This window comes from Crotalus tigris, unplaced genomic scaffold (assembly GCF_016545835.1).
Source record: "Crotalus tigris isolate CLP2741 ecotype Arizona unplaced genomic scaffold, ASM1654583v1 scf7180000024342.5246164, whole genome shotgun sequence".
Taxonomy (NCBI): domain Eukaryota; kingdom Metazoa; phylum Chordata; class Lepidosauria; order Squamata; family Viperidae; genus Crotalus; species Crotalus tigris.
The window spans coordinates 4,907,271-4,920,261 of NW_024100512.1; the positions used below are offsets into that span (position 1 = coordinate 4,907,271).

Here is a 12,991-nt window from a genome sequence, read left to right on the forward strand (position 1 = left end):
TTTATCCATATCACTCAACTGCAAACTTAAGACAGGACATCTGAAAGGAGCTGTATTTGGTGCCTAAGCTGCATCCATAGGCATCACTAAATCAAAATACTTTGACTTATATTAATAAGACAGTGATAAGCAAAAAAGAAGTATGGCTGAGGACTGTAACTTCCTTAGAAAAACAACTCAACAGTCTTCATTTACATGAATATTAAATAAATCACAAATTAAACTGTTAGGTGTGCAATCTATGGCAGCAGTCCCCAACCTTGGCAGCTTGGCAGCCTGGCTGGGGGGGGGGAGAGGAGACCTGTGCCACCTGAACAACTTGACTTACACAAGTGGCAGGCTGGGGCATATGCGAGTGCCCGCAGGCCCACCGCTCATGCAAATTAAGTTTCAAATAGGCCACTGCCCAGTAGTGAGCCACAGCCCAGGGGTTGGGGACCCCTGATCTATGGCCATTGACAATAAAAGCTAGCTGGCAATAATCAACCCATATGGACCATCCTTATACTCAGTTTGCCACTGGCTGCAAATACAATCTTTACTACTTTTTTCTTTGTACTGTATTATACAGTATTGTACAGCAAAAAAAAACCCTTATATTACTATTATCAATGCTACATAGTAGCTACTTTTCTGGTACTTGAGTAGTATCCAAAAAAGGCAGCACAACTATAATCAGAATTCTCTGTAGTATTGTAGGAAGAATACAAGCAGTGCTATGCCTAGGTATTGTTGGTTTTAAGTAAATGTCAAGGCCACCTACATATTCTGTGATTTCTATTTCTATTGTAAATGTCCTTTGAAGCAAGTTAAATGAAAGCAGTTCTAACACTATCCGGGTAGTAGAAGAACATATTTTCGAATTACAATTCTTATCACTAGCAAACAGAATATTCTCCAACTTACTCATGGTGTCCTATACATAATCCAACTAGAATCTTACAATTTAAAAACCATCACAAAACAATGCTTTATATTTCCGTACTTCTCTCCCTCTCTGAAGAAGCATCTTAAATGAGAAGTGAAATGTTAAGGAAAAAACCAAGAAAGTCTAGAGATGCATCTCTGGGACCACCCTGACCTGGATGATTGAGAATCTCCACAGACATGCAATGTTAACATTACCTGCACTTGTTGGGGTTGTTGCACTTGTATTTGTTGCTCTTGTTGGGTTTGTTGCTGGACACTAGTTGTAACAGGACAGGCAAGTTCAAGCAAAGATCCAGCCACTTCCGTGCTATCTGTATAAATACAGTTGCCTCCCTGTTGATATACCATGGTTGTGGTAGCAGCTGTCTGCTGAAATTCCTGTAGGGCTTCAGGGCCCTTGGAGGCCAGGGAGTCCAGGAATTCCTTCATCCTATGTTGGGGGATCGTTCGTGCTTTCACACGGATGTATTCTTCAAAGGAAATTGTATTCTCCAAAGAATTATTCATATTGCAAAGTCCTCAGGGTTCCTTAGAAGAAAAAGGCAGTCATTTATTAATTCTGAGTTTAAACTCTAGACCACTGGCTTCATACCTCTGTTGTCTTTATAAACCAGTTGAATCTTTCTTCAGATCAGCAGTCCCATACAGCTATTCATTATAACAACCAAGAAATATATTGAATTAATTAATTAATTAATTAATATGTGAAATTAACCATAACCTAAAAACTGTCATCATTCTATTGCCACTGGATGAATAAAACTAAAGCATGTCAAATTAAGCAATTAAAAAAAATTCAACTATTTGAAGAAGTCTCTTTAAACTTCAAAAAAAATTGCCCAGTGAAAGTAATTAATTATAGCAAAATAGCACCTCAGCATTAAATGCCTTGGAAACAATGGTAGATCAATTAAAAGGACTTGCTACATTTCCTTCATATTTTAATTATTCCAAATTCAAAAAGATAAATGTTCTTGACTGTCAATGCCATTCTGATTCAGAAAACAAAAAAAGTGTAAAGCATTACTTAAATCAAGGGATTTTATTTATGGGAATTTCAGAGTGTGTCATTGACTTTTATTATTCAAATCACACTAAATGACTCAGTGGTTCACAAATAAAAAAAATCACACAAATGTAGACAGTTAAACTTAAAAGGATGAATGGAACAACCTCAACCTACCAACCTGCACTGCATTGGTTACTGGTATGTTTTGGGGTGCAATTCAAAGTGCTGGTGGTTACCCACAAAACCCAAATTGGCTTGGGATTGGGGTACCTGAGGGATTGCCTTTTTCCAAGCATCTCTACCCGTCCAACCAGTCAAACAAAATGGGTGTGCTGCAGATTCCATCAGACAAAGAATGTTGGCTGACAGGGACCAGAAGGTGAGCTTTTTCTGCAGTGGCCCTTTCTATGGAACATCCTGCTTTTGGAGATCAGAACTGTCCCAACCCTGCCAGCCTTTTGTAAGGTCCTAAAAACCTGGCTATGTTCCTGAGCCTGGGGCACTAAATGTGCCAAAGGCTCTGTTTCCTGTCTATATTGTTAAATGCCCAAATATCTTGCTCTTATGTGTGTTGAACTGGATGTTTTTAATGTTTTTCACTGGTTTTACTGTTTTTGTTTTAAAATGTTTTAATCATAATATATTTTCTGAATTGTAAACTAGCCAGAGTCATTGACTGTGATGGGGAACCATAGAAATTGAACAAATAAATAAACCACCCCCAGGGGTCACACACCACTACTGGATTTCCATGCTAATTGACAGAACCAGAAGACCCCAAGAAGAATGAGGGTCTGCCTCATCCCAGGGAACAAGACTAACCAAACATACATACTAACCACACAATTAAAAATATTCAACAACCATTTGTGACTTCTGTTCAAGAATTCAGTTTTCTGATATTTAAGCTTCTATTAAAATATAGATGAACACACCATTTAATCCTTTGAAAGAACAGGAAAGGGAGCACCCAGAAAAGCTCATTTAGGGGACGAGTAGGACTTCACTGTTCTATCTAGTTTCATCTTCCTCATTATGACTAGTAGAACTGCAGAAAATTAAATTAATGCAAGTTAATTAACCTACACTGTTTAAACCACAGTATATTCTTCAATGTGGACTATATCCAGGTCTTAAAATTGCAATTACATGCAAGAAGTTGCTTGGCCACTGTTAATCAAAATAAAGTTATAGTAAATAAAGCCTTTTCTGAAAATTCTAAGGCATATAATATTACGTTTCTTCTGACTTGGATAATAACCAGGTAATAAAAAGGATAGAAAGGTTACAACAATTAGTTTTCAGAAGTGATAATGAAACATGTACTCATATACATTTGCATTACATTAAATTTAGTAATCTGCTATTACAGCCTATTCTTATTACATACATTAAAAATCTATTACATTGTTTGATTTGTTTCTCATACTATACCATTTTTAAATTTATTGAGGAATTACTGTATATTGCTATACCTCCTATGTATAGAAACTGTGAGTCATATTAAGCACAGTTCAACTTTTTAAATAATGTCATCCTTTTCATTTTAGCTTAGGAATTGAATAGTAAGGGAATGAATGAATCATCATATTAAAATGTTACTTTATAGGCAATTCATATATCTGATTTACTTATAAAGCAGTAAATGAAATACCAGTTCTATATTTTAGCTGCACATATTAAAATGTTTAATTTTAAAAAAATATTTTCCAAAAATAGTTACAGTTGATAAAGCTTTTTCTTGCAAGTCAAAACTAATGACTCTATTTCCCTAGCTGCTGACCCAGTAAGCACAATTTCCCAAGAGGAATGAAGATTAAGTGTAGTCTATACTTCTGCTTAGAAAAAAAAATAGTGTGTCAAAGGGAAGAGTTGGCAACCCTAACTAAAATAAACCAACTAATAATTTTTAAATATATTTCGACAATTGTATGATGGTTCTTCCAAATAAAAATTTAACTTTAGAAGAAAGCGCTATATTGAATTGGAATAATTATGAATATGAATAATTATTGTATGCTACCCAGAGTCACTTTTTGTGAGATAGGTGGCCAAATAAATTTGAATAAAAGTTTAATAGGATTTACACAGATACCCACAGCAAATTGAGACTGTCTTAAAATAATATGGATAAAGTTGTGTCATGATGCTAACTCTACTCTTACATACTGGAATCCCACTTACAACTATGTATGTCTTAGTATTTTATTCACAGTATGTTTCAAATCTCCACATGCCCCCAAGGCAAATTATAAAATATATGGCTAGGTAGAAGTCTGCTATGACAATTTTTTAGAAATAATCTGATAATTCAAGACTACCTAACCTAAGCAATTTTATCTTCTTGACATCTTCCATTGATCTTTTATCATCAGATAATAGAAACTGAAGGCAGCCTATTTGATCCTATCCCAATCTGATACTATTGTATCTAGATATATCATGTTACATTTCTGGTACTATTGTATCTAGGTATGTTACATTTATCAGCATTTCTAACTGACACAGATAAAAATCAAAACCCCAACATATCAGGAGCTCTGTTCAGGGGTCTCCAAATTTGGCAACTTTAAGACTTGTAGACTTGAACTCCAGAATTCCCCAGTCAGCATGGCTGGCTGAGGAACTAGATAGATAACGTTAGGATGGATAGAAAAAGTAGATTAGCAATCAGTTCAATCAGAAAAGTATGAAGTATATGGGCAATGTAGACTAACCAGACAGCACACTGTACATATTTCTGATATTCATGTCCTAAACTCTGTATGACTCATTACAAAATGGAGAAGACAGAACAAAGAAATATACCTACATTTGTAATGTTAAAAATACATAGTTATGTTATAAGATACTTTATTTAAATAGGCAGGGTTCTAGAGAGTCTCATTTTTCTCCAGCATGAAGTTTCTGAATGAGTAATAAAATTTCTACTGTAATAAAATGAACTAAAAAGAGCCGAGGTGGCGCAGCAGTTAGAGTGCAGTACTGCAGGCCACTTTAGCTGACTGGGTTCAGCAGATCAGCGGTTCAAATCTCACCGGCTCAAGGTTGACTCAGCCTTCCATCCTTCCGGGGTAGGTAAAATGAGGACCCAGATTGTTGGGGGCAATGTAAATATATATATACATTGCTTACTGGTGTACACCGCTTAGAGAGTGCTTGCACTTAAAGCGGTATATAAGTCTCATAAATAAATAAATAAATAAATAAATAAATATATCCAAAGTCATGGTCTTTGTGAGGGAATGTAGTAAAATATAGTAAAATCATTCTGTAGAAATAAATGGGTCCACTCAGTATCTGGGTGAGTTCTCAAAGCTTGAGAAACCTATGCAATCTGACTTTACTTCAACAATATAAAATACTATATGGCTATATTGCTTTACACAATTATATATTAAATTGCAAGATTTCTGGAGCTTTGAATAAGCCAGCAATAATATACCATAGTACTTTCTACAGTACTGCTCTTATAGTAATCTAATTAGGTAACTAAAACAGGTTGCAGGTCTATCTGAGCCAACTCCTTATCCAATTCATTTGCCAAGGCATTTCATGAAACGAGGTGCAAAGCAAGCTGGTACAGTGTTTGTGTACTATAGTGCATTGTGCACCATATATATCTTACCCTCTGAGTCTAACCAAAGAAAGGGCTGACAGGATAAAACTTCATTAAGTTGGCACTTTATAAAATTGAGCACCAAGACATCTTATTTCCTCTTCAAAGTTACACAAGAGGGAGGAATGCCAAAGATACAGGCTCAGACTGAAAGCAAGCAAAAACCTTCAGCAGGTTCTTTCACATGTCTATTATCATTGCGCATAATAAACAAAATACGGGCGGTCAAAGTTGGCCTTCACTCTCAGCGACTTTATATATCCTCTCCAGGTCCAAATTAAGTTACTGAAAATACTGCAACTAGTAGGTTATAGCTAATTAAACGAGACAATAATGCTTGAAACCTGGAGCAAATGTTTTTGGACCGAGATAAAAGTTAGATGTTGAGAGTTAAATAAGATGTTGCTTATTTGAAGCTTTCCATAACATAAATAGTTCATTGTATAATATTCAATACAGCACTTTAAAGTTCCTGACAAATACTATTGGTCCTTGAAACAAGGCCCGGACCTCAGGGGCCCCGCCTTGGTCCGCCTCGCTTTCCTTACTGCAGCCTCCAGGCCAAGGGTGGAGAGAAGCACTCTGCGCTCCACAGCCAGCGCGATGACCGGCGGCAAGGAAATTGGCAGCAGCCGGCACAGCACCACGAGGCTCACCCCCGCCTCCCCGGGGTTCTGCAGCACCAGGGCCTACCGGCCTCATCCTGTAACTTCGCCTATTCCTGCCGCTGCTCCGGAGTCGGCGTCCGGGCGAGAGAAATTCGCGCCCACTCACGCGTCGGTAATTCTTCACCGCGGCTTCCCCAGAGGGTTACAGGCGGCGAGAAGGCCCTCCCCACCTTGGGTGCCAGTGGGCGGGGGCGCGGAGGAAGGCTTGGGAACTCGAGGCGGGGCCCTGCCCGGGGAAACGGTGCAGGCCTCAAGTGGATCCCGCCCTGCCAGCCGCCAATCTCCACGCGTGCACGCGCTGGCGGCGGCGCCACACAACCGCCGGATCCGGGCTCGCGGGAGCGCGCTCCCGTGCCCGCTCTCCCTCCCCCCTCCTATGCCGCTACCGCCGCCACCTCCTCCCGTCGTCGTTCCCCCCCCCCGCCTTTCACCAATCCAAATGTTGCGTTTCCCTCCGGAATACCGCGCCTCACGCTCCCGTAAAGAAGGCTCGACAACCCTCAACTGAGTTCAGCTCCGCCTCACCCCGGCCCCTCTGTCGCCTCGCGCCGTCACCACCTCAGGCCCCGCGTCTTTTTTCCCCTCACAGCTCCCTGGGCGCCATCTTACATTCAACCCGCCGCAACCAATCGGCGCCCGGCTTGAAGCTCGCGACAGCACCGCCTCCAAGCCGCGCGAGACCTACAACCGAGCCACGCCCCTTGCCTTAAAGTGGACGAGAGCCTTCGGTGGGAGGGGGCGAGGGACGTGCACAGAGGAGCGGTAGGGATTAGTTTGAAGAACAAAAAGAGCTTGCGGGAAGGTTATTGTAGTACCTCTCTTACAGATACACATTGGTTCCTCTCGTTTCCCCCTCCCTCTTCGTAAGTCCTAGACTTGCGTGTATTTTACTTCCCGGTGTGGTCAGTTTTTTCTGCCCTAGATGGGCGTCCTCTTCACCCAGTGATTGCTCTCTATATTATAAGAATATTTTCTCGTATATATTGTGAACACTCCTAAAAATAAAATACTACCCCTCGCACAAGAAACTCCACCCTTATTATAAGTGATAGCCTCGGGCAAAGAGAATTTAAAGCGCCGCGAAAACTAAATTTGGGGAGGAGAGATATGTCCCTTTTTCCAGTCCATGGAACATAAAATTGTAATACTTAGAATTTTACAAAACGTTTCTGCAAGACTCTCAAAATGCACACTTGCCGCCATGAAAATTAATAATAAAAGTTGTATAATATGTTTAAGGTCGGGTGATTAGAAGAATCCTAGAAAGAATAACTGTTCCTCTATGGAGAGGATAAACACTGTAGTAGACAGTCTATTACAATCTATTAGTTGAATTGGATTTATTTCTTATGAAAGAGCACTCAGCCTCAGCATCCTGTTTCAGCAACCTGCAACTTCTGGAGTTAAGTTCTAACACCTCTACTAAAAGCTAACAGCTCATAATTTTATCTGTGTCATACTCAATACTTAGAATATTTCTACTCATTTGTCATCCAAGAAAAGCTCCACAATTTGTAACCCATTAGCAAGACACTATATGCATATTAATATTTGTAATGCAATTGCAGAGCAGAGTGATGTTTTCTGTCTGTCCTCTTAAGATGAATTCCCATTTGGAGTGAAGGAAATAATAAGAAATTAGAGTCTGCTGTTCCCACTCTGGACAAATTACCTTTCAGTCAGCCATTTTCACTGAAGTTCTGAAGTATTACAGTGAAGATAATGGATTTCAGCAACACTAAGAAAATAACATTCTACAGGAGTTCAGAGAGAAGTTCTGCTTAGGAAAATTGAAAATAAATCAAAATAGTCACACATTGTCAAAAGTTCTTATTCCCTTTTTTGCCTACTAATGCTAAAATCTGATAACTGATAATAGGGAAATTTGCAAAGGTTTGTGCTTGTTACAGACATAATGTGATATCTTTGTTGTGATGATGATGTGGGTACCTAAATTCACAGGTAATTATCAGGCAGAATAAATGGATGTCATTGATAGGTGCATGAAACTCACTGGGAGTAGAGAGGGAGCAAAAACTTTCTGGTAGGCAAAAAAAGGAACAGCCTTGTCAAAAGGTTTAGAAATATAGTTCTCATCTTTGAGAAACAGTCAATTACTAATTGGAGCAACATAGAGAAGCATCTTAGAAGAGCTATTTCAATGGGCCACATTGCAACTGATTCAGAAATTAAAGGGTACCTGTACCAAAAAAGGAAAACTTTATTTTACAATCTTTTCTGGGAATCTTAATAATATTGCACTTTTCATAAGTGGATGTTTAACATAGCCTATCCCCAAGCTCAACAAAATATACCAATTAATATATTAAAAGACAGTGTGTGATCATCTTTGTTTACATACAATTTAAAAGGTTCCTCACTTTTTCCAATACTATTAGCAGTTAGAGGAAGCCTGCTTGCTCATTTGAAATGCATGCAAATAAAAAGTAGGATATAGCTCATGTTAAATACAAAATACAGTTTATAAAACATCTGGAAAGAGGGGGTGGGTACAATCTTAGCATAGTACCATTTCTCATTAACAGCCTTATTTAATATAGAGGAATAGGGAAATTTGCAAAGTAGCAAAATAAATTCTACATCACAAAGAAATCAACACAGAATTTCTAAGCATTTCCTCTCCCTTTTTTTCTTGCAAAGAAAAACTTCCCCTCAACAAACTTAGCTCAGGGTATCTCCCATGTGAGCCTAATTGAGTCATTTGTGCTGCTAAACTGTAACATTTTCTGAGAAATTTGGGCAGCAATGGAGGCTATTTACCAACTGTTGGAAACAGGCAGGCCCAATTTTATCAAGGCTTAGAGACTGTATTCTGCAGAAAATCAAATCATTAGTAATGTAATCCCCAAAAGACTCAAGCTATCAAATGCAGGAACGCAACCTTATTAAGAAATACATATATGTCCTAGCCCCCAAAGCTGCAGTTCAGATACATAATTGCACCACAGCTGTCTTTCTGGAAGTGTCTTCTCTAAGCAAAATCCAGCTGATTGACCACAGAAAAGAGACCTGATATCAGCACTGAGAAATTGAGAAGCTTGACCAAAGGGTGACCTTTCCATTTAAAAACAATAGTTTAGCCAGTGAACACAAGCCCTCCTTTTCCCCCTTCGGATTAATTTAGTAGCCTTAGGGAGATGGATAATAAAGTATTTTGGAGGAATGCAAATACTCAGAATTACTTTTCATGCAAACTACATTCAGAACTTTTCCTTACTTTGCTAAGGATATCCTCTCAGTGCTGCTATAAAAAGACAAAATAAAGTTATACACAAATTGCAGATTCTACTCTTAAAGAGAAAGTAGTTTTTAAAAAGAATGGATACCTGCTCTGCAGCACACATTGGAACACTGTGTGAGATGATGCTGGCACAGGCTGATGTCGCTGGCAAGAATTCTTAAGATGTTTCACTATCCTGACCCACCAGATTTTTTTCAGGACAAAAGTGGAGGGATGCCAGCAGATGCTCATTGTATACAACAAGAGCAACAAACTTTCTGGCAAGTGAGGAAACTGGTGAAGGAAGGGGTCCCAGGTCTCTTGCCCCCAAGAGACCAGCCTAGCTAAAGGCAACACCAGGCTGCTTTAAAATCCCCATGTGCTCGCTAATAACCTCCCACTTCACAGTACCAACAACTGCTCCTTAAGGTGGCCCTTGTCATCCTTAACAGGTGAGGCTTCACAGGTCGCCCCACCCAGAGACTCTGCTTCAATCCTCTGACCACAACACCATCAGGGCCCCGAGTGAGATTTTGCTTGGATTCGGAGTCTAGTTGGCCAGTACCGATTGGTGCCAAGACAGCCCGGCACTTCCACACTGCTGGCTAGCAACCCTTATCCAGTCCACCTTAAATAGGGCCCAGAGTTACTAACTTTCCGTCTAGACTTTGGTGTTTGTACACAGCAGAAAATGTGCAAGGCGTTAAAGGTGCAGTGACCCGGGCTGGAGCATTGCTGGGAGAAGAGCAGGAGGGCGGGGGAGGAGCGCAAACGAGCAAAAAGCAAGTCAAAGCCTGGGCACCGGCCGCTTCGCGAAAGGGTAAAGGTTAGCTGCGGAAGGACAGACCCTGGCAGCGATCCAGCCTAGAAGAACAGCCGCTCAGACGTGCAGATGGGCTGCCGGGTGTTGTTGCTCATTCCCCCACCTCCACCCTTCTCTGCTTGGAGAAAAAGGTTACTCCGTGTTTCCCAGGGGGAGCCGCGCACCTGATCGCATCTGCTTGAATACACAAAGGAAGACGAAAGAAGAGTGAAATTTGGGGCACCCGAACATCGGTTATGCTTGTAATGTAACATTCTGGTGGGGTATATGCCTACTATTGTTGCTTGCACATTGCGGAGCTTTTTGTTTTGTCCACATGACCATACCCCCCACCTTCCTTACTTCCCACCGTCCTCATAATGATTAGCTGATCTCCTTGGCCTCTGGGGATCCTGGCTTTGTTCATATGATGTACATAGAAGTAGCCTTTTGGTCTCTCTTGGTAGATGAAGTATATAATAATTCCCTCCCCCCCCCCCAATATTACCTCTTAATTTTTTACACTAGTGGAAATTGCCACCCTTTTTGGTTGTGTTTTCTTTTAAAATTATTTTATTGAAGTAAATCACACACAACAATGATCTTTGTTAGAGCCAGGAAGCGGGTGGTGCAATTGCTCTGGCTCTCCTAGATGCTTTGGTGGTTTTCATTGTCACTGATTGGGGTATCACTTTGAATTGGCTATACTATAGGTCGTTATGAATGGGTGGGTAGGCACAGTATTGTGATCATTCTCCTTTCTGTGCAGTTGGTTCAATGTCGATAGGAGGGGAGAGGTCCCACTCAGAAGCCCTTGCCCCCCCCCCATAGCGTCACTCCTCTTTAACATCTGTTTGAGACTCTGAGGCTATTGGGAAGGTTATCCATTAGTTTGGGGATAGGCTTTATCAGTAAGCTGATAAGACAGGTGGAATTATGACCACAATTGAGCCCAAAATTTTCTTTGCTAAGCAAGAGTTTCTTTGCTAAATGAGTTGTGCCCCATTTTATGACCTTTTCCCACTATTGTTAAGCAAATCACTAGTTAACTGAAACATGTGATTGTTAAGCAAAACTGACTTCCCCCATTGACTCTGCTTGTGGGAAGTCCCTAGGAAGGTTCCATATGACAACCGAGAGTAGGGGACCCTGCAACCATCATAGTACAAACCAAAGTTTGATCATGTGACTGTGGGGATTCTGCAACAATCATTAAGTGTGAACCACAGACATTCTGACCTGTTAGAATCCTTTCGTTGTATTAAGTGCTCCTTTTTCCCAAGAGCCGGTCAGCTGAGTTAGAACAAATACAGATAGTCCTTGACTTACAGTCACAACTGAGCCCAAAATTTCTGTTATTAAGTGAGACATTTGTTAAATGAGTTTTGCCCCTTTCGATAACCTTTCTTGCTTCAGCTGTTAAGTCAATCACTGCAATTGATAAGTTAGTAACCCGGTCGTTAAGTGAATCTGGCTTCTCCATTGACTTTGCTTGTCAGAAGGTTGCAAAATGACTTTGGGACAACGGTCATAAATATGAACCAGTTGCCAAGCATCTGAATTTTGATCCCATGATCATGAGGATGCTGCAAAGGTAACTGTGAGAAACAGTTAAGTCACTTTTTTCAGTGCCATTGTAACATAGAATGGTCACTAAATGAACTGTTGTAAGTCGAGGAATATCTGTATAGGAAATGGAAGATGGGGCAAGCAACCTAGCAGCAAATAGCTAATATGGACAATAAGTATGCCAAAGCAGAAAAAGAGCTCAGGAAGCTAAGAACAGCAAGAATGTTTTTTTTGTTATGACATTGGAAGAGGAAGAAAAGAAGAGGTGCTTGACAAAAAAAATTGTAGGATGTTAATGGAGGGAGGACAAGAGACTGTTTTTTTCCCCCAAAAGGGAATTATGTTTGTAGTAAATCTAAACAGGGACTGACACGGAGTGGTAATCCAAAGTAAGAAAGTAGATACGGAGCTTGATTGTTCACCTGCAGGCGTTTCATGACCCAACTAGGTAACATCATCGTGTGCACCAGGGACCCCAGAATGAAAGGATTAGTAATAATTTTTCACGGAGGAATCCTAGTAGAATTCTGACAATGAAAGCCAGACTGAAGGAAGTCAATTTGCATTAAAAATTTAAAAAGACATTGAGGAAAGAAATGGATGAATGGTTGCTGTTGTTTATGGCTGTTTCTAAAAATATTTTTAAAAAGTGGAATTTTTATGATTTTAATTATATAATTTCCAATATTGCCAGAGTGTCTAATTCTTGAATTTAAGTAGCTGGTCCTGTACACTGAGAAAGAGAGAGAGAAGGTAAAGTGTCGGAAAAAAAAGGATAATATATTACATCATACTATATGAAAACTATTTTTAATAAAAAAACATGTAAATGAGGACAGAAAGAAGAGGGTGTCAAGCTATTTTCCAAGGCGCCTGAAGGCAGGACAAGAAGCAACAGATGGAAACTAAGTAAGGAGAGAAGCAACCTAGAACTAAAGAGAAACTTCCTGAGAACTAGAACAATTAATTAGTGGAACAATTTGCCTCCAGAAGCGGTAAATGCTCCAACACTGGAGGTTTTTAAGAAGAGACTGGACATCCATTTGTCCGAAATGGTATAGGGTTTCCTGCCTGAGCAGGGGGTTGGACTAGATGACCTCCAAGGTCCCTTCCAACCTTACTACTACTACTACTACTACTACTACTACTACTA

General features: G+C 40.0%; 1 protein-coding gene across 5 annotated transcripts in view; it reads right to left on the bottom strand.

Moving 5' to 3' along the window:
- Positions 1-6,858, bottom strand: part of QRICH1 (glutamine rich 1) — a 30,550-nt gene extending 23,692 nt beyond the window's left edge. Inside the window, exons 1-3 of one of the 5 annotated variants that reach the window (XM_039326600.1) lie at positions 6,752-6,845; positions 2,875-2,987; positions 1,126-1,458 (exon numbers count right to left, since the gene is read on the bottom strand). In XM_039326600.1, the coding sequence (XP_039182534.1) occupies positions 1,126-1,437 (312 nt within the window). In that variant the 5' untranslated portion in view covers positions 1,438-1,458; positions 2,875-2,987; positions 6,752-6,845. Of the gene's footprint in view, positions 1-1,125; positions 1,459-2,874; positions 2,988-6,251; positions 6,557-6,751 lie in introns of those variants that run through there. The other 4 variants (XM_039326601.1, XM_039326603.1, XM_039326599.1 and 1 more) reach the window with 4 other exon arrangements.
- Positions 6,859-12,991: the final 6,133 nt, after the last annotated feature.